The sequence below is a fragment of the Pseudopodoces humilis genome, chromosome 31, assembly GCF_049639895.1.
Source record: "Pseudopodoces humilis isolate 2021_Gansu_Grassland_sample_001 chromosome 31, ASM4963989v1, whole genome shotgun sequence".
Lineage (NCBI taxonomy): Eukaryota > Metazoa > Chordata > Aves > Passeriformes > Paridae > Pseudopodoces > Pseudopodoces humilis.
The window spans coordinates 432,426-453,154 of record NC_142230.1 but is presented as its reverse complement, the minus strand read 5'-3'; the positions used below and the strand labels follow the sequence as shown (position 1 = coordinate 453,154).

The following is a 20,729-nucleotide window of genomic DNA, read 5'->3' as shown; positions in this document are numbered from 1 at the left end:
CCCCAGTGTCACCCCAGTGTCACCCCAGTGCCACCCCCGGGGTCACCGCGGTGTCCCCAAGCCCGTGGGATTTGGGGTCCCTGGGGATTTTGGGGGTTCTGGTGCTCCCCCATTCCTGGTTTTTCCTCTGGAGAGCGGGGACAGGCCAGGAACAGCTCCAGTGTCACCCCAGTGCCACCCCAGTGCCACCCCCGGGGTCACCGCGGTGTCCCCAAGCCCGTGGGATTTGGGGTCCCTGGGGATTTTGGGGGCTCCGGTGTCCCCGTTCCCGGTGCTCCATCTCTGTCCCTGCCCCGGGGTGACACCGGGCCCGGGAACTGGGAATGGGCCGGGGAGGAGCTGGGATGGAGCTGGAACTGGTCCTGTGGGGACAGGGACAGGGACAGGGACAGGGACAGGGACAGGGACAGGGACAGGGACAGGGACAGGGACAGGGACAGGGACAGGGACAGGGACAGGGACAGGGACAGGGACAGGGATGGGGACAAGGACACCGAGCAGGAACGGGGACAGGGACAGGAACGGGGACAGGGACAGGGCCAGGGATGGGGACAAGGACACAACTGGGGACAGGGACAGGGACAGGATTGGGGACAGGGACAGGGACAGGGACAGGGACAGGGACAGGGACAGGGACAGGGACAGGGATGGGGACAAGACACTGGGCAGGAACGGGGACAGGGACAGGGACAGGGCCAGGGATGGGGACAAGGACACCGAGCAGGAACGGGGACAGGGACAGGAACGGGGACAGGGACAGGGACAGGGATGGGGACAAGGACACAACTGGGGACAGGGACAGGGACAGGATTGGGGACAGGGACAGGGACAGGGACAGGGACAGGGACAGGGACAGGGACAGGGACAGGGACAGGGACAAGGACAGGGCCAGGGATGGGGACAAGGACACCGAGCAGGAACGGGGACAGGGACAGGAACGGGGACAGGGACAGGGCCAGGGATGGGGACAGGGATGGGGACAAGGACAGGGCCAGGGATGGGGACAAGGACACAACTGGGGACAGGGACAGGGACAGGATTGGGGACAGGGACAGAGGGGACAGGGACAGGATTGGGGACAGGGACAGAGGGGACAGGAACACGACTGGGGACAGGCCCAGGGATGGGGACAAGGACAAGGACAGGGACAGGGCCAGGATTTGGGACGGGGACACGATTGGGGACAGGGACACGATTGGGGACAGGGACACGATTGGGGACGGGGACACGATTGGGGACAGGGACACGATTGGGGACAAGGCCACCGAGCAGGAACAGGGACAGTTCGGGGCCATCCCCCGTGTCCCAGCCCATCCCCGGGATTGGAGCTGCGGGATTCAATTAACGAGGAATTAAGGGCTGGAATATTTAATTAATGCGGGATTAGAGGACGGGGATTGTGACCGAACGGGCTCGGGGACACCGGGGTGACACCGAGTGACATCGGGAGCGGGGGCTGGAATTCCCGGGAAAACGGGCTGGAATTCCCGGGAAAACGGGCTGGATTCCCGGGAAAACGGGGGCTGGAATTCCCGGGAAAACGGGGGCCGGAATTCCCGGGAAAACGGGATGGATTCCCGGGAAAACGGGCTGGATCCCCGGGAAAACGGGCTGGATCCCCGGGAAAACGGGGGCTGGAATTCCCGGGAAAACGGGGGCCGGAATTCCCGGGAAAACGGGATGGATTCCCGGGAAAACGGGGGCCGGAATTCCCGGGAAAACGGGGGCCGGAATTCCCGGGAAAACGGGCTGGATCCCCGGGAGCACACCGAGCTGGGACCCCCAAACCCAAAATTCCCGGGATTCCCGGTGTCCAGGGAAAACCGGGAGGTGTCACCTGGACGGTGACAAGGTGGGGATTTGGGGACGGCTGTTGGAATTCTTCCCCCCAAAAAAAGTAAAAATCCTGGAATTCCGTGATCCCACAGCTCCGGCTTTTCCAGAGAAAAGCGGGAAGAGAGCGGGAAAGGGCTGGGAGCGATTCCCGAGCTCTCCCGGCCTCTTCCCGGGAATCCTGGCGGAGAACCGGCACCGATTCCCTGGGAAGCGCCAAATCCCGGGAATACCGTTTTTTTTGGGAAGGAATCCAGGCCCGATTTCCCTCCGGGAATTCCGATCCCGGTTTTTTTTTGGGGGGGGGGGGGGTTTCGTGTCCCCTCCCTGCGGAGCCCGAAGTCCCGAATTCCTGGATCCCAAAATAGTTCCTGGCGCCGGGAGGAGCGGGGGGGGGAGCGGGGATGTGCCAGGACTCATCTCGTCTGAGCCCGGGCGGCGCGGGCCGGAATTCCCGGCGGGATGGGGGCCCGGATTCCCGGGAAAACCGGGCCGGAATTCCTGGGAAAATGGGATGGATCCCTGGGAAAATGGGGGCCGGAATTCCCGGGAAAACGGGGGCCGGAATTCCTGGGAAAATGGGATGGATCCCCGGGAAAATGGGGGCCGGAATTCCCGGGAAAATGGGGGCCGGAATTCCCGGGAAAATGGGGGCCGGAATTCCCGGGAAAACGGGATGGATCCCCGGGAAAATGGGATGGATCCCCGGGAAAACGGGGGCCGGAATTCCTGGGAAAATGGGATGGATCCCTGGGAAAATGGGGGCCGGAATTCCCGGGAAAATGGGGGCCGGAATTCCCGGGAAAACGGGATGGATCCCTGGGAAAATGGGGGCCGGAATTCCCGGGAAAACGGGATGGATCCCTGGGAAAATGGGATCCGAAATCCCCGCCAGGATGGGATCCCACATTCCCAGCACTCCACATCCCATCCCACCCCATCCCATCGATCCCACCCCATAAATCCCATGGATTCCATCCCATCAATCCCATCCCATCCCATAAATCCCACCCCATAAATCCCATGGATTCCATCCCATGGATCCCATAAATCCCATAAATCCCATCCCATCGATCCCACCCCATAAATCCCATGGATTCCATCCCATAAATCCCATCCCATCAATCCCATCCCATAAATCCCATCCCATAAATCCCATGGATTCCATCCCATGGATCCCATAAATCCCATCCCATAAATCCCAGGGATCCCATCCCATCGATCCCACCCCATAAATCCCATGGATTCCATCCCATAAATCCCATCCCATCAATCCCATCCCATAAATCCCATCCCATAAATCCCATGGATTCCATCCCATAAATCCCATCCCATCCCATAAATCCCATGGATCCCATCCCATCCCATCCCATAAATCCCATGGATTCCATCCCATCCCGTCCCATCCCATAAATCCAATGGATCCCACCCCATAAATCCCACGGATCCCATCCCACGGATCCCATGGATCCCATAAATCCCACCCCATAAATCCCAGGGATCCCATGGATCCCATCCCATGGATCCCATAAATCCCACCCCATAAATCCCAGGGATCCCATGGATCCCATAAATCCCACCCCATAAATCCCAGGGATCCCATCCCGTGGATCCCACCCCATAAATCCCAGGGATCCCATGGATCCCATCCCATGGATCCCATAAATCCCACCCCATAAATCCCAGGGATCCCATGGATCCCATAAACCCCACCCCATAAATCCCAGGGATCCCATGGATCCCATCCCATAAATCCCATGGATCCCACCCCATAAATCCCAGGGATCCCATGGATCCCATCCCATGGATCCCATAAATCCCACGGATCCCACCCCAGCCCTGACGCCCACACGGGGGGAGCCGCCCTCGGCCTCTCCAAGAAATCCTAAATCCAATTTTTTTTCCCCCAAGAAATCCAAATCCTCTTTTCTTCCCCTGCGGAGAGAGGGAGGGGAAAAAAAAAAATCCCCCAAAAACCAACCCAAAAAATCCTTTTTTAAATCTTATTTTTTAATTTTATTGTTTTTAAAAGAATTCTTCTCCTTCCTCGTCTTTTTTTTGGGGGGGGGTTTGGGGGGTTTTTTTGTTGTTTTTTGGGTTTTTTTAATTTTAAAATTTATTTATTTATACATATTTTTAATTAATTTTATTTTTTTATTTATTTTTATTTTTTAATTTATTTTTATATTTTTATTTTTTTTAATTTATTTTTATTTATTTTTTATTTATTTTTTATTTATTTTTTATTTATTTTTTATTTATTTTTTGGTGTCGGCGTAAAAATAGCAGCGAAGAACTCGGGAAGGAAGGGAAAAGAGGGGAAAAGGATTTAAATGGAAAAGACGCGAGGAGAGGGAAGGGGAGGAGGGGAGAGAGAAAATAAAAGGGGAAAAAAAGGGGGAAAAGGGGAAAAAAATGTGGGGAAAATGTGGGGAAAAAAGGGGGAAAAAAGGGAAAAAATGTGGGGAAAAAAGGGGGAAAATGTGGGGAAAAAAGGGGGGAAAAGGGAAAAAATGTGGGGAAAAAAGGGGAAGAAAAGGGGGAAAAAAGGGGGGGAAAAAGGGAAAAAATGTGGGGAAAAAAGGAGGAAAAAAGGGGGAAAAAAGGGGGGGGAAAAGGGGAAAAAATGTGGGAAGAAAAGGGGGAAAAAAGAGGGGGAAAAGGGAAAAAATGTGGGGAAAAAAGGAGGAAAAAAGGGGGAAAAAAGGGGGGGGGAAAGGGAAAAAATGTGGGAAGAAAAGGGGGAAAAAAGAGGGGGAAAAGGGGAAAAAAGGGAGGAAAAAGGGGGGAAAGGGGAAAAATGAGGGGAAAAAGTGGGGTAAAAAAGGGAGGAAAAAGGGGGAAAAAGAGGGGGGAAAAGGCGGGGAAAGGGAAAAAAGGGGGGGAAAAATGGGGAAAAAGAGGAGAAAAATGGGGAAAAAAGGAGCGGAAAAAAAGGGGAAAAATGGGGGAAAATGAGGGGGAAAAATGGGGAAAAAAGGGAGGAAAAAGGGAAAAAAAAGGGAAAAAATGATGGAAAAAAAAAGGGGAAAAATGAGGGAAAAAAAGGGGAAAAATGAGGGAAAAGGGGAAAAAACGGGGGAAAAGGAGGGAAAAAGGGGAAATGTGGGAAAAGGGGGAGGGAAGAGGAGAAGAGCTGGAGCGAGGGGAGATTTGGCTCCATCTGAAATCTGTCAGCGCCGATCCAGAGCTCGGCTTTGAATGGCGGAGCTGATGGAGAGAGGGAGGGAGGGAGGGAGCGCCCCGGGGATGGGGAGAAACGGGCTGGAAAATGCGGGGGGACACGGGGGGGACACCGGGGACACCGAGGGGACACTCAGGGACACGGGGGGACACCGAGGGGACACTCAGGGACACGGGGGGACACCGAGGGGACAGACAGGGACATGGGGGGAGAAACGGGCTGGACAATGCGGGGGGACACCGAGGGGACACTCAGGGACACGGGGGGACATGGGGGGACACGGGGGGACACTCAGGGACACCGGGGGACACTCAGCGACACGGGGGGGGGACATGGGGGGACACCGGGGGGACACTCAGGGACACGGGGGGACACCGAGGGGACACTCAGGGACACGGGGGGACACCGGGGGGACACTCAGGGACATGGGGGGGACACGGGGGGACACCGAGGGGACACTCAGGGACACCGGGGGGACACCGAAGGGACACTCAGGGACACCGGGGGGACACCGAAGGGACCCCCAGGGACCCGGGGGGGACACTCAGGGACACCAGGGGACACTCAGGGGCATGGGGGGACACTCAGGGACACGGGGGGACACTCAGGGACATGGGGGGGACATGGGGGGACACTCAGGGACACCGAAGGGACACTCAGGGACATGGGGGGACACCGAGGGGACACTCAGGGACACGGGGGGACACTCAGGGACACGGGGGGGACATGGGGGGACACTCAGGGACACCGAAGGGACACTCAGGGACATGGGGGGACACCGAGGGGACACTCAGGGACACCGGGGGACACTCAGGGACACGGGGGGACACCGTGGGACACTCAGGGACACGGGGGGGACATGGGGGGGCACGGGGGGACACCGAGGGGACACTCAGGGACACCGGGGGGACACGGGGGGACACTCAGGGACACGGGGGGGACACTCAGGGACACCGGGGGACACTCAGGGACACGGGGGGACACCAGGGGACACTCAGGGACACCGGGGGACACTCAGGGACACGGGGGGACAGAGCGGGAGGGGCCGGGGGACACTCAGGGACACGGGGGGACATGGAGGGGACACGGGGGGAGATGTGGGGACACGGGGGGACATGTGGGACATTTCCGCGTCAATTTCCCCCAAATCCCGGTGCCATTCCCGGTTGGGCCGGTGCCATCCCAGGGCCCGTTTTCCCCTGGATTTCCCCCAAATCCCGACTCCCATTTTCCCCGGATTTCCCCCAAATCCCGGTGCCCATTTCCCCAAATCCCGGTGCCCATTTTCCCCGGATTTCCCCCAAATCCCGGTGCCCATTTTCCCCGGATTTCCCCCAAATCCCGACTCCCATTTTCCCCGGATTTCCCCCAAATCCCGACTCCCATTTTCCCCGGATTTCCCCCAAATCCCGGTGCCCTTTTCCCCCGAATTTCTCCCAAATCCCGGTGCCCATTTCCCCAAATCCCGGTGCCCTTTTCCCCCAAATCCCGGTGCCCATTTTCCCCGGATTTCCCCCAAATCCCGACTCCCATTTTCCCCGGATTTCCCCCAAATCCCGGTGCCCTTTTCCCCCGGATTTCCCCCAAATCCCGGTGCCGCCGCTTCCCGCGGTTCCCCCCGCTCCTGCCCCGTTTTTCCTCCCCCTTTTCCCGGCTCTGATCTTCCCTCCCACCTCCCTCTCTCCCGGCACCTTTCCCTCTTTGATCTCCCGCTCCGCTTTTTGCTTCCCCGCTTTATTTTATTTTTATTATTCCCGATCCCGGCTCCATCCCCTCCTCTCCATCCCCCGCTTTTTTTTTTTTTTTTTTTTTCTTCATCTTTTCCCAAAAAAAAAAAACCAAACTTGGAATTCCCGCATCCCTCTGCCCTCCTTCCCGGGCGGGGGTGGCACAGGGACAGCCCAGGAGCGGTGGCTGTCCCCAAATCGGGACACGAGGCTGGCGGGGCCTCATCCCGGGGTTTATTCCAAGGGATCCCGGGGATCCTGGGGTGATCCGTTCCATGGATTTGGGGGTGTTTGGTCCCAGGAATTCCTGGATTCCCCATCCCGGGGATCCTGAGGATCCTGGGGTGATCCGTTCCAGGGATCTGGGGGTGTTTGGTCCCGGGAATTCCTGGATTCCCCATCCCGGGGATCCTGAGGATCCTGGGGTGATCCGTTCCATGGATTTGGGGGTGTTTGATCCCGGGGATTCCTGGATTCCATTCCATGGATTTGGGGGTGTTTGATCCCGGGAATTCCTGGATTTCCCATCCCGGGGATCCTGAGGATCCTGGGGTGCTCCATTCCAGGGATCTGGGGATGTTCGATCCCGGGGATTCCTGGATTCCCCATCCCGGGGATTTGGGGGTGTTTGGTCCCGGGAATTCCTGGATTCCCCATCCCGGGGATCCTGAGGATCCTGGGGTGATCCGTTCCATGGATTTGGGGGTGTTTGATCCCGGGAATTCCTGGATTTCCCATCCCGGGGATCCTGAGGATCCTGGGGTGATCCGTTCCATGGATTTGGGGGTGTTTGATCCCGGGGATTCCTGGATTCCCCATCCCGGGGATTTGGGGGTGTTTGGTCCCGGGAATTCCTGGATTCCCCATCCCGGGGATTTGGGGGTGTTTGGTCCCGGGGATTCCTGGATTCCCCATCCCGGGGATCCTGAGGATCCTGGGGTGTTTGATCCCGGGAATTCCTGGATTTCCCATCCCGGGGATCCTGAGGATCCTGGGGTGATCCGTTCCAGGGATCTGGGGGTGTTTTGTCCCGGGAATTCCTGGATTCCATTCCATGGATTTGGGGGTGTTTGATCCCGGGAATTCCTGGATTTCCCATCCCGGGGATCCTGAGGATCCTGGGGTGATCCGTTCCATGGATTTGGGGGTGTTTGGTCCCAGGAATTCCTGGATTCCCCATCCCGGGATCTGGGGGTGTTTGATCCTGGGGATTCCTGGATTCCATTCCATGGATTTGGGGGGGGAGTTTATCCCGGGAATTCCTGGATTTCCCCATCCTGGAATCTCGGGGTGTCCAATCCTTGGGATGCTGAGGATCCTGGATTCCCCATCCCGGGATTTGGGGGGGGTTTTATCCCAGAGATTCCCGGATTCCCCATCCCGGGATTTGGGGGTGTTTTATGCCGGGAATTCCTGGATTCCCCATCCCGGGGATCCTGAGGATCCTGGATTCCCCATCCCGAGGATTTGGGGGGGTTTTATCCCAGAGATTCCCGGATTCCCCGTCCCGGGATTTGGGGCTGTTTCATCCCGGGAATTCCTGGATTCCATCCCGGGGACCCTGGGATACCGGGAAGAGGACTGGACACCCCCACACGGGGATTCTGGGAGGATTTTGGGAACCGCCGGCGGTTTTATTTTCGGGATCAGGAGCGGAATTTCCCGGGATTCGGGGATCCCGAGCTGCGCCGTATTCCAGGGGGGAAAAAAAAAAACCCCAACCAACCCCAAACCCCGAAATTCCCGGGATTTGAGGAGGGAGAAGCGGCCGCGCCCCTTTTCCCGGGGGTCCCGCTCCCCATTCCCTGCTCCGGGGCACATTCCAAGCGCTCCCCCCGCCCCCGATCCCGCTCGATTCCGCGTGACACCGGGATCGACACCGGGATCGACACCGGGATCGATCCCGGGAGCGGCGGGGCCCGGCTTGGGGGGGTCCCGGGGAGCTCCGGGGGGGTCCCGAGGGGGTCCCGGGAAGTTCCAGGTGGATCCTGAGCAGCTCCAGGGATTTCGGGCAGTTCCAGGAGGATCCTGAGGGGATCCCGGAACGCTCCAGGTGGATCCTGAGGGGATCCCGGGAAGCTCCGGGTGGATCCTGAGCAGCTCCAGGGATTTTGGGCAGTTCCGGGAGGATCCTGAGGGGATCCCGGGAAGCTCCGGGGATTTGGGGGAGCTCCAGGAGGATCCTGAGGGGATCCCTGGGAGCTCCAGGTGGATCCTGAGCAGCTCCAGGGATTTTGGGCAGTTCCAGGTGGATCCTCAGGTGATCCCGGGAAGCTCCAGGGATTTTGAGCAGTTCTATGGGGATCCTGAGGGGATCCCAGGAAGTTCTGGGGGGATCCTGAGGGGATCCCGGGATTTTGAGCAGTTCTATGGGGATCCTGAGGGGATCCCTGGAAGCTCTGGGGGGATCCTGGGGGGATCCCGGGATTTTGGGCAGTTCTGGGGGGGATCCTGAGGGGATCCCGGGATTTTGGGCAGTTCTGGGGGGGATCCTGAGGGGGTCCCAGGATGCTCCAGGTGGATCCTGAGCAGCTCCAGGGATTTTGGGCAGCTCCAAGGGGATCCTGAGCAGATCCAGGGGGATCCGGGGCAGCTCTGGGGGATCCGGGGGAGGTCTCAGGGGGATCTGGGGGAGGTCTCAGGGGGATCCAGGAGGTCCCGGGATGGCGGGCTGTGCCGGGGTGCCGTGGGGTGACCGTGGGGTGCCGTGGGGTGACCATGGGGTGCTGTGGGGTGACCATGGGGAGCTGTGGGGTGACCGTGGGGTGCTGTGGGGTGCCATGGGGAGCTGTGGGGTGCCGTGGGGTGACCGTGGGGTGCTGTGGGGTGACCATGGGGAGCTGTGGGGTGCCGTGGGGTGACCATGGGGAGCTGTGGGGTGCCATGGGGTGCCGTGGGGTGACCATGGGGTGCTGTGGGGTGCCATGGGGTGACCATGGGGTGTGACTGTGAGGTGACCGTGGGCTGCTGTGGGGTGCCATGGGGTGCCGTGGGGTGACCATGGGGTGCCGTGGGGTGACCATGGGGTGCCGTGGGGTGAGCATGGGGTGCCATGGGGTGACCGTGGGGTGCCATGGGGTGCTGTGGGGTGACCATGGGGAGCTGTGGGGTGCTGTGGGGTGACCGTGGGGTGCCATGGGGTGCCATGGGGTGACCATGGGGTGTGACCATGAGGTGACCGGGGTGCTGTGGGGTGTTGGGGGTGACCATGGGGTGACCGCGGGGTGTGACCGCGGTGCCGGTGCAGCGGTGCAGACGCGTTTCGTGGAGGAGCCCGAGGACCAGACGGTGGTGGCCGGGCAGAGAATCGTCCTGTCCTGCGTGGTGCTCAACTACTCCGGCATCGTGCAATGGACCAAGGACGGGCTGGCCCTGGGCATGGGGCAGGGCCTGAAAGGTACCGGGGGGCTCTGGGGGGATTGGGGGGCTCTGTGGGGCAGGGCCTGAAAGGTACCGGGGGGACTCGGGGGGGCTCTGGGGGGATTGGGGGGCTCTGGGGGGCAGGGGGGGCTTTGGGAGGGCTCTGGGGGGGCTCAAAGGGACCAGGAACAGGGGGGCTTTGGGGGGCTCTGTGGGGATTGGGGGGCTCTGTGGGGCAGGGGGGGATCGGGGGGGGCTCTGTGGGGCAGGGGGGGATCGAGGTGGCACCCATGGGGCAGAGGGAGATAAGGGGGGACCAGGAACAGGGGGGCTTTGGGGGCACTGGGGGGCAGGGGGTGTCACCACACACAGGGGTCCCGCTGTGGGATTGGGGTGTCCCCACGGGTCTGGGCTGTCCCTGTGGGTCCAGGGTGTCCCCACGGCCGGTGACACGGCGCTGTCCCCATGCCTGGTGACATGGTGCTGTCCCGGTGACACGGCACTGTCCCGGTGACACGGCGCTGTCCCCATGGCCGGTGACACAGCGCTGTCCCGGTGACACGGCGCTGTCCCCACGGCCAGTGACACAGCGCTGTCCTGGTGACACGGCGCTGTCCCAGTGACACGGCGCTGTCCCGGTGACACGGCGCTGTCCCCACGGCCGGTGACACAGCGCTGTCCTGGTGACACGGTGCTGTCCCCACGGCCGGTGACACGGCGCTGTCCCCACGGCCGGTGACACAGCGCTGTCCCGGTGACACGGCGCTGTCCCGGTGACACGGCACTGTCCTGGTGACACGGCGCTGTCCCCATGCCTGGTGACACGGCGCTGTCCCGGTGACACGGCGCTGTCCCCGCAGCGTGGCCGCGGTACCGCGTGCTGGGCGCGGCCGAGTCGGGCCAGTACAACCTGGAGATCCGCGACGCCGAACTCTCCGATGACGCCGTCTACGAGTGCCAGGCCACCGAGGCCGCGCTGCGCTCGCGCCGCGCCAAGCTCACCGTGCTCAGTGAGGGCTGGCCCCTGTCACCGCCATCCCCAATATCCCCACGGGGTCCCCAGTGTCCCCATTCCCGGTGTCCCCAATGTCCCCAGTGTCCCCATTCCCAGTGTCCCCAGTGTCCCCAGTGTCCCACAGGGTCCCCAATGTCCCCAGTGTCCCCTTCCCATTCCTGGTGTCCCCAATGTCCCCAATGTCCCCCAGGATCCCCAATGTCCCACAGTGTCCCACAGTGTCCCCAATGTCCCCTCTGTATCCTCTGCCACCTCCATGAGGAAAATCCCCATTTCCCACCCCAAATCCCCATTTCCCACCCCAGATCCCCCATTTCGGGTCCCCATTTCCCACCCCAAATCCCCAATTTCCAATCCCCATTTCCCACCCCAAATCCCCAATTTCCAATCCCCATTTCCCACCCCAAATCCCCCACCCCAAATCCCCATTTCCCACCCCAAATCCCCAATTTCCGATCCCCATTTCCCACCCCAAATCCCCAATTTCCAATCCCCATTTCCCACCCCAAATCCCCAATTTCCAATCCCCATTTCCCACCCCAAATCCCCAACCCCAAATCCCCATTTCCCACCCCAAATCCCTCACCCCAAATCCCCATTTCCCACCCCAAATCCCCAATTTCCAATCCCCATTTCCCACCCCAAATCCCCCACCCCAAATCCCCCACCCCAAATCCCCATTTCCCACCCCAAATCCCCCACCCCAAATCCCCATTTCCCACCCCAAATCCCCCACCCCAAACCCCCCACCCCAAACCCCCCATTTCGTGTCCCCACTGTCCCCTCTGTCCCTTCCCCAGTCCCCCCCGAGGACCCCACCATCGACGGCGCCCCCGAGATCCTGCTCCGGGCGGGGACCCCCTACAACCTGACGTGCCGCGCGCGCAGCGCCAAACCCGCCGCCACCATCGCCTGGTTCCGCGACGGGCTGCAGCAGGACGGGGCTGTCACCAGCACGGTACGGCTGTCCCCAAGGTGTCACCGTGTCCCCAAAGTGTCACCGTGTCCCCAAAGTGTCACCGTGTCCCCAAAGTGTCCCCTGTGTCCCATGGCCACCATCGCCTGGTTCTGTGCTGGGCTGCAGCAGGACGGGGCTGTCACCAGCACGGTACGGCTGTCCCCAAGGTGTCACCGTGTCCCCAAGGTGTCACCGTGTCCCCAAAGTGTCCCCTGTGTCCTTCCTGGGTGTCCCCAGTGTCCCTACCCCACCTGGACTGTCCCCAGTGTCCCCGATGTCCCCAACATCCCCAGTGTCCTCAACGTCCCCAGTGTCCCCAATGTCCCCAGTGTCCCCGCTGTCCCCAGTGTCCCCGGTGTCCTCAATGTCCCCAGTGTCCTCAATGTCCCCAATGTCCCCAATGTCCCCAACGTCCCCAGTGTCCCCAACGTCCCCAGTGTCCTCAATGTCCCCAGTGTCCCCGCTGTCCCCAATGTCCCCAGTGTCCCCGTATATCCCCAATGTCCCCGCTGTCCCCAGTGTCCCCAGTGTCCCCTGTGTCCCCAATGTCCCCGATGTCCCCAATGTCCCCGCTGTCCCCAGTGTCCCCAGTGTCCTCAATGTCCCCAGTGTCCCCAATGTCCCCAGTGTCCTCAATGTCCCCAGTGTCCCCAATGTCCCCAGTGTCCTCAATGTCCCCAATGTCCCCGATATCCCCAATGTCCCTGCTGTCCCTGCTGTCCCCAGTGTCCTCAATGTCCCCAGTGTCCCCAATGTCCCTGCTGTCCCTGCTGTCCCCAGTGTCCTCAATGTCCCCAATATCCCCAATGTCCCCGCTGTCCCCGCTGGCCGCAGGAGGTGCTGGCCGATGGCAAGCGCGAGACCACCACGAGCCTGCTGCCCATCAACCCCTCGGACGTGGACATCGGCCGCGTCTTCTCCTGCCGCAGCTCCAACGAGGCCGCGCCAGCCGGCAAGGAGACCTCGGTCCGCCTCAACGTGCACCGTGAGCGCCCGCGGGGACACCTCGGGGACACCTCGGGGACACCGGGGACACCACGGGGACACCGCGGGGGTGGGGAGATGGATGGGGGCTTTTTTGGGGGGATTTTTTGGGGTTTTTTGGGATTTTTTGAGGGTTTTTTGGCGGGTTTTTTTTGGGGTTTTTTTGGGTATTTTGGGGGTTTTGGAGGGTTTTTTGGGGGGGAGGGGTTCTGGGGTTTTTTTGCAGGTTTTCAGTTTTTTGGGGGATTTTTTGGGGGTTTTTTCCGGGTTTTTTTTGGTTTTTTTGGGGGTTTTGGAGGGGTTTTTTTGGGGGAGGGATTCTGGGGTTTTTTTGCCGGTTTTCAGTGTTTTTTGGGATTTTTTGGATTTTTTTGCCGTTTTTTTGCGGGTTTTTTTGGGGTTTTGGAGGGGTTTTTTTGGGGGGAGCGTTTCTGGGATTTTTTGCTGGTTTTCAGTTTTTTTGGGATGTTTTGGGTTTTTTTTGCCAGTTTTTTTTGCTGGTTTTTTTTTTTTTTGGGTTTTTTTTTGGGGTTTTGGAGGGGTTTTTTGGGGGGAGCGTTTCTGGGATTTTTTTGCTGGTTTTCAGTTTTTTTGGGATGTTTTGGGTTTTTTTGCCAGTTTTTTTGCCGTTTTTTTGGGGGTTTTTTTTGGGTTTTGGAGGGTTTTTTTGGGGGGGGTTTCTGGTTTTTTTTTCGGGTTTCTTGGGAGGTTTTGGGGGGGTTTTTTGGGGTGTTTTTTGGGGATTTTTGGGGGTTTTTTTGGGGTGTTTTTTGGGGATTTTTGGGGGGGGGGTTTTGGGGCGGTTTTGGGGGATTTTTTGAGGGTTTTCTGGCATTTTTGGGGTTTTTTGGGGGGGGGTTTTTGGTGACAACCCCCGGGTCAACCTTGGGTCCCCAGAGGGACGGGGGGGACCCCACTGGGACGGGATTTGGGGTCCCCAGAGGGACAGGGACGCAGGATGCTCCACCCCAGAGCTTTTGGGGAGCCCTGGGTGTCACCCCGGTGACCCCGTGGTGGCCCTGTCCCCACAGATCCCCCCACGGTCACCCTGTCCATCCAGCCCCAGACGGTGCAGGAGGGAGAGAGGGTCGTGTTCACCTGTATGGCCACGGCCAACCCCGAGATCAAGGGATACAGGTGAGCCCCAAAATCCCCGGGGTTGGGGTCAAACGGGATCCCTGAACCTTCCTGTTCCCAAAATCCCTCGGGATTGGGGTCAAACGGGATCCCTGAACCTTCCTGTTCCCAAAATCCCTCGGGATTGGGGTCAGATGGGATCCCTGAACGTCCCTGTTCCCAAAATCCCCGGGATTGGGGTCAAACGGGATCCCTGAACCTTCCTGTTCCCAAAATCCCCGGGATTGGGGTCAAACGGGATCCCTGAACCTTCCTGTTCCCAAAATCCCCGGGATTGGGGTCAAACGGGATCCCTGAACCTTCCTGTTCCCAAAATCCCCGGGATTGGGGTCAAACGGGATCCCTGAACGTCCCTGTTCCCAAAATCCCTCGGGATTGGGATTGGGGCTGGGATTTGGACTCAGATTGGGGCTGGGATTCAGATTGGGGAGTGATTGAGAATTGGGATCGGGATTTCGGATCGGGATTGGGATTCGGGATGGGGATTTAGGATTTAGGATGGGGGTGGGGGTCCCACGGTGTCCCCAAATGTCCCCAGGTGGGCCAAAGGGAGGAAGTGATTGGGAATTAGGAGCGGGATTGGGATTTCGGATCGGGATTGGGATTTGGGATCGGGATCAGTTTTTAGGATCGGGAATTGGGATCGGGATTGGGATTTAGGATGGGGATGGGGGTCCCACGGTGTCCCCGAATGTCCCCAGGTGGGCCAAAGGGGGGGTGATCATCGAGGAGGCCAAGGAGAACAGGTACGACACGCAGGTGGATTACACCTTCTTCACCGAGCCCGTGTCCTGCGAGGTGCACAACGACATCGGCAGCACCAACGTCAGCACCCTGGTGGATGTCCACTGTGAGCCACCCCAAACCGGCCCCACATCCCCAAAACTGACCCCAGGTCCTCAAAACTGACCCCAAATCCCCAAAACTGACCCCAAATCCCCAAAACTGACCCCAAATCCCCAAAACTGACCCCAAATCCCCAAAACTGACCCCAAATCCTCAAAACTGACCCCAAGTCCTCAAACCCGGCCCCACATCCCCAAAACTGACCCCAGGTCCTCAAAACTGACCCCAAGTCCTCAAACCCGGCCCCAGAGCCCCAAACCCGGCCCCAAATCCCCTTCCTCAGGCAAAATCCCCTTCTCCAGCTTGAAATCCCCATTCCTCATCCCCAAATTTCCCATCCCAAAATCCCCCATCCCAAAATCCCCATCGCAAAATCCCCATCCTGAAATCCCGAAATCCCCATCCCCTAAATCCCCATCCCCAAAATCCCCATTCCCCACCCCGAAATCCCCACCCCGAAATCCCCATCCCGAAAATCCCAAAATCCCCATCCCAAAATCCCATCCTGAAATCCCGAAATCCCCATCCCGAAATCCCAAAATCCCCATCCCTTAAATCCTGAAATCCCCACCCCGAAATCCCGAAATCCCGAAATCCCAAAATCCCCAAATCCCGAAATCCCGAAATGCCCATCCCGAAATCCTGAAATCCCGAAATCCCGAAATCCCGAAATGCCCACCCCGAAATCCCGAAATCCCGAAATGCCCCATCCCGAAATCCTGAAATCCCGAAATCCCGAAATCCCGAAATGCCCCATCCCGAAATCCTGAAATCCCCATCCCGAAATCCCGAAATCCCGATCCTGAAATCCCGAAGTCCCGAAATGCCCCATCCCTTAAATCCTGAAATCCCCACCCCGAAATCCCGAAATCCCGAAATCCCGAAATCCCGAAATGCCCACCCCGAAATCCCAAAATCCCGAAATCCCAAAATCCCGAAATCCCAAAATCCCGAAATCCCAAAATCCCGAAATGCCCATCCCGAAATCCCAAAATCCCGAAATCCCGAAATGCCCATCCCGAAATCCCAAAATCCCGAAATCCCGAAATGCCCATCCCGAAATCCCGAAATCCCGAAATGCCCACCCCGAAATCCCGAAATCCCAAAATCCCAAAATCCCGAAATCCCGAAATCCCGAAATGCCCCGTTCCCGAGCTCTTTTCCCGGATTTCCCCGGGCAGTCGCCCCCCGGATCGTGGTGGACCCCAAGCCCACGGTGACCGACATCGGCTCCGACGTCACCCTCACCTGCGTCTGGTCCGGGAACCCCCCGCTCACCCTCACCTGGACCAAGAAGGAATCCAACATGGTGGGATCCCCTTCCGGGGCGTTCCGGAACGTTCCCGACCCCCTCGGGACCCCGCTGGGGGGTGGGATTTGGGATTGGGGGCAAAGGCGGCCCCCAAATGTCCCCAAATGTCCCCAAATGTCCCCAGATGTCCCCAGATGTCCCCATCGTGGCTCCGTGTTCGCTCCCCAAAACTCGCTGGGAATGGGGATTTGGGATTTAGGATTTGGGATTTGGGATTTAGGATTTGGGATTTGGGATTTGGGATGTGGGATGTGGGATTTGGGATTTGGGATTTGGGATTTGGGGATTTGGGATTTGGGGATTTGGGATTTGTGATTTGTGATTTGGGATTTGGGATTTGGGATTTGGGATTTGGGATTTAGGATTTGGGATTTGGGATTCGGGATTTGGGATTTGGGATTTGGGATTTGGGATTTAGGATTTAGGATTTGGGATTTGGGATTTAGGATTTGGGATGTGGGATTTAGGATTTAGGATTTGGGATTTAGGATTTGGGATTTGGGATTTAGGATTTGGGATTTGGGATTTGGGATTTGGGATTTAGGATTTAGGATTTGGGATGTGGGATTTCATTTTGACTGGATTTGGTTTGGAATTGGGATTTGGGATTGGGGTCCAAGGCAGCCCCTAAATGTCCTAAATGTCCCTGATGTTCCCAACCGTCCTTGATGTCCCCAATGTCCCCAATGTCCCCGATGTCCCCAGTGTCCCCAATGTCTCCAACCATCCTTGATGTCCCCGATGTCCCCGATGTCCCCAATGTCCCCAATGTCCCCGATGTCCCCAGTGTCCCCAATGTCCCCAACCATCCTTGATGTCCCCGATGTCCCCGATGTCCCCTGATGTCCCCTGATGTCCCTGATGTCCCCTGATGTCCCCGATGTCCCCGATGTCCCCGATGTCCCCGATGTCCCTGATGTCCCCGATGTCCCCAATGTCCCCAATGTCCCCGATGTCCCCCCGCAGGTCCTGAGCAACAGCAACCAGCTGTACCTGAAATCGGTGACGCAGGCCGACGCCGGCCAGTACGTCTGCAAGGCCATCGTCCCCAGGATCGGCGTGGGCGAGAGGGAGGTCACCCTCTTCGTCAACGGTCAGACGCCCCAAAAACCCCAAAACTGCCCCAAAAAAAGCCAAAAATACTGCCCCAAAATCTGCCCCAAAAAACCCAAAAACTGCCCCAAAACCTGCCCCAAAAACCCCAAAACTGCCCCAAAAACTGCCCCAAAAAAACCCAAAAACTGCCCCAAAAACCCACAAAAACTGCCCCAAAAAACCCCAAAAATACTGCCCCAAAATCTGCCCCAAAAACTGTCCCAAAAACCCAAAATCTGCCCCAAAAACCGCCCCAAAAACCACCCCAAAAAAACCCCAAAAAACACTCCAAAAAAACCCAAGAACCGCCCCAAAAAACCCAAAAAAACCCTCCAAAAAAACCCAAAAACCACCCCAAAAAACCCAAAAAAACCCAAAAAACACTCCAAAAAACCCCAAGAACCGCCCCAAAAACCACCCAAAAAAAACCCCAAAAAACACTCCAAAAAAAACCCAAGAACCGCCCAAAAAACCCCAAAATCCCACCCTAAAACCCCTCAAAAAAAAACCCAAAAACCACCCCAAAAAACCCAAAAAAAACCCCCAAAAAACACTCCAAAAAAACCCAAGAACCGCCCCAAAAACCACCCAAAAAAACCCCAAAAAACACTCAAAAAAACCCAAGAACCGCCCCAAAAACCACCCAAAAAAAACCCCAAAAAACACTCCAAAAAAACCCAAGAACCGCCCAAAAAACCCAAAAAAAACCCCAAAACACTCCAAAGAAACCCAAGAACCGCCCCAAAAACCACCCAAAAAAAACCCCAAAAAACCCTCCAAAAAAACCCAAGAACCGCCCAAAAAACCCAAAAAAAACCCCAAACACCCCAAAAAAAACCCCAAACCCCCCCAAACAACCCAAAAAAACCCCAAAACACTCCAAAAAAACCCAAGAACCGCCCCAAAAAACCCCCAAAAAACCCCAAAAAAAACACTCCAAAAAAACCCAAGACCCGCCCAAAAAAACCCAAAAAATACCCAAAACACTCCAAAAAAACCCAAGAACCGCCCCAAAAACCACCCAAAAAAACTCCAAAAAACACTCCAAAAAAACCCAAGAACCGCCCCAAAAAACCCCAAAAAACCCTCCAAAAAACACTCCAAAAAAACCCAAGAACCGCCCAAAAAACCCAAAAAAAACCCCAAAAAACACTCCAAAAAAACCCAAAAACCACCCAAAAAACCCAAAAAATACCCAAAAAAACACTCCAAAAAAACCCAAGAACCGCCCCAAAAAACCCAAAAAAAACCCCAAAAAACACTCCAAAAAAACCCAAGAACCTCCCCAAAAAACCCAAAAAAAACCCAAAAAACACTCCAAAAAAAACCAAGAACCGCCCAAAAAACCCAAAAAAACCCCAAAAAACACTCCAAAGAAACCCAAGAACTGCCCCAAAAACCACCCAAAAAAAACCCCAAAAAACACTCCAAAAAAAACCCAAGAACTGCCCAAAAAACCCAAAAAACACTCCAAAAAAACCCAAGAACCGCCCAAAAAACCCAAAAAAAACCCCAAAAAACACTCCAAAAAAAACCCAAGAACCGCCCCAAAAAACCCAAAAAAACCCCAAAACACTCCAAAAAAACCCAAGAACCGCCCCAAAAAACCCAAAACCCACCCTCTAAAAACAGCCTCAAAACCACCAAAAACCACCCCAAAAACGGCCTCAAAAAAAAAAAAACCACAAAAAAAATTCCCCCCCAAAAAAATTCCCTGGGAATCTCCCCTGGAATCCTTTCCCGGAATTCCCTGGGAATCCTTTCCCGGGTGGATCATCCGGAATTCCCGACGTTTTTCCGCAGGGCCGCCGATCATCTCCAGCGAGCCGGTGCAGTACGCGGCGCGCGGCGACCGCGGCAAGGTCGAGTGTTTCATCGGCAGCACGCCGCCGCCGGATCGCATCGTGAGTGCCAAAACCTCACTCCATAGAAATGTTTTATATTAATTTGTATTTTTTTTTACACAAATTTATATTTTTTTTATATATACGCGAGTGTTGAAATCTCGTTTTGGGGAAATATTTTGTATTAATTCGCGTGTTTTTACGTAAGCGTGTGTTTTTATATATGTGTGAGTGTTGAAATATCATTTTATAAATTATATTTATAATTTAAATATTAAATTAATATTTAAAAATGATTTATATAATCATTTATATCATTATATTATAGAAATATTTTATATAAATTCGGTTTTTTATATAAATTTATATTTTTATATATTTATATATATTTATTTAATATGTGAGTATTATGAGTATTAATATGAATATTATTTAATAATATTTATATATATATTTATATTATATGTGAGTGACAAAACCTCATTTTATCCAAATATTTTATGTAATTTTTAATTTTTTTATATAAATTTATATTTTATATATATATGTGAGTGAAAAAAACTCAATTTTTTTCCAAATATTTTATGTAATTTTTTATTTTTTTATATAAATTTATATTTTTATATATATGTGAGTGACAAAACCTCATTTTATCCAAATATTTTATGTAATTTTTAATTTTTTATATAAATTTATATTTTTATATATATGTGAGTGCCAAAACCTCATTTTATGCAAATATTTAATGTAATTTTTTATTTTTCATATTATATATATATATATAAATTCATATTTTTTTATGTATATTCACTTCTTTAACATATATTTTGTATTTTTAATTTATTTAAATTTAATTTCAAATCTATTTTCTAAAAAAAAAAATAATAAAAAAATTAATTAAAATTAAATTTAAATCCCCCTTACCCCAATCCCCGTTCCCACCGCTGTCCCAGGCCTGGGCGTGGAAGGAGAACATTCTGGAAGCGGGATACAACTAAATTATTAACACTAATAACAACAAATAATTAATCTATTAAAATAAAATTAAATTAAATTTAATTTAAATCGCTCAACACCCCAATCCCCGTTCCCACCGCTGTCCCAGGCCTGGGCATGGAAGGAGAACATTCTGGAAGCGGGAACGCTGGAGCGCTACACGGTGGAGAGGAGCAACACGGGCAGCGGCGTCCTGTCCACGCTGACCATCAACAACGTCATGGACGCCGACTTCCAGACCCGCTACAACTGCACGGCCTGGAACAGCTTCGGGCCCGGCACCGCCATCATCCAGCTGGAGGAGAAAGGTGGGGACAGGTCTCCAGCTGGGATGGGGTTGGACATTTGGAATTCCTTCTGGAAAGGTCTTGGAAGGGTTGGGTTCTCCAGTGTTGGAAGTTTCTCCTGGAAGGGTCTTGGAAGGGTTGGGTTCTCCAG

General features: G+C 55.5%; 1 protein-coding gene across 1 annotated transcript in view; it reads left to right on the top strand.

Moving 5' to 3' along the window:
• Positions 1 to 20,729, top strand: part of KIRREL1 (kirre like nephrin family adhesion molecule 1) — a 37,301-nt gene that overhangs the window by 15,608 nt on the left and 964 nt on the right. Inside the window, exons 2-11 of the mRNA XM_088068464.1 lie at positions 9,992 to 10,141; positions 10,965 to 11,114; positions 11,920 to 12,077; positions 12,912 to 13,062; positions 14,093 to 14,198; positions 14,900 to 15,048; positions 16,226 to 16,353; positions 17,323 to 17,449; positions 19,255 to 19,355; positions 20,401 to 20,667. Coding sequence (XP_087924590.1) covers positions 9,992 to 10,141; positions 10,965 to 11,114; positions 11,920 to 12,077; positions 12,912 to 13,062; positions 14,093 to 14,198; positions 14,900 to 15,048; positions 16,226 to 16,353; positions 17,323 to 17,449; positions 19,255 to 19,355; positions 20,401 to 20,667 — 1,487 coding nt within the window. The remainder of the gene's footprint in view (positions 1 to 9,991; positions 10,142 to 10,964; positions 11,115 to 11,919; positions 12,078 to 12,911; positions 13,063 to 14,092; positions 14,199 to 14,899; positions 15,049 to 16,225; positions 16,354 to 17,322; positions 17,450 to 19,254; positions 19,356 to 20,400; positions 20,668 to 20,729) is intronic.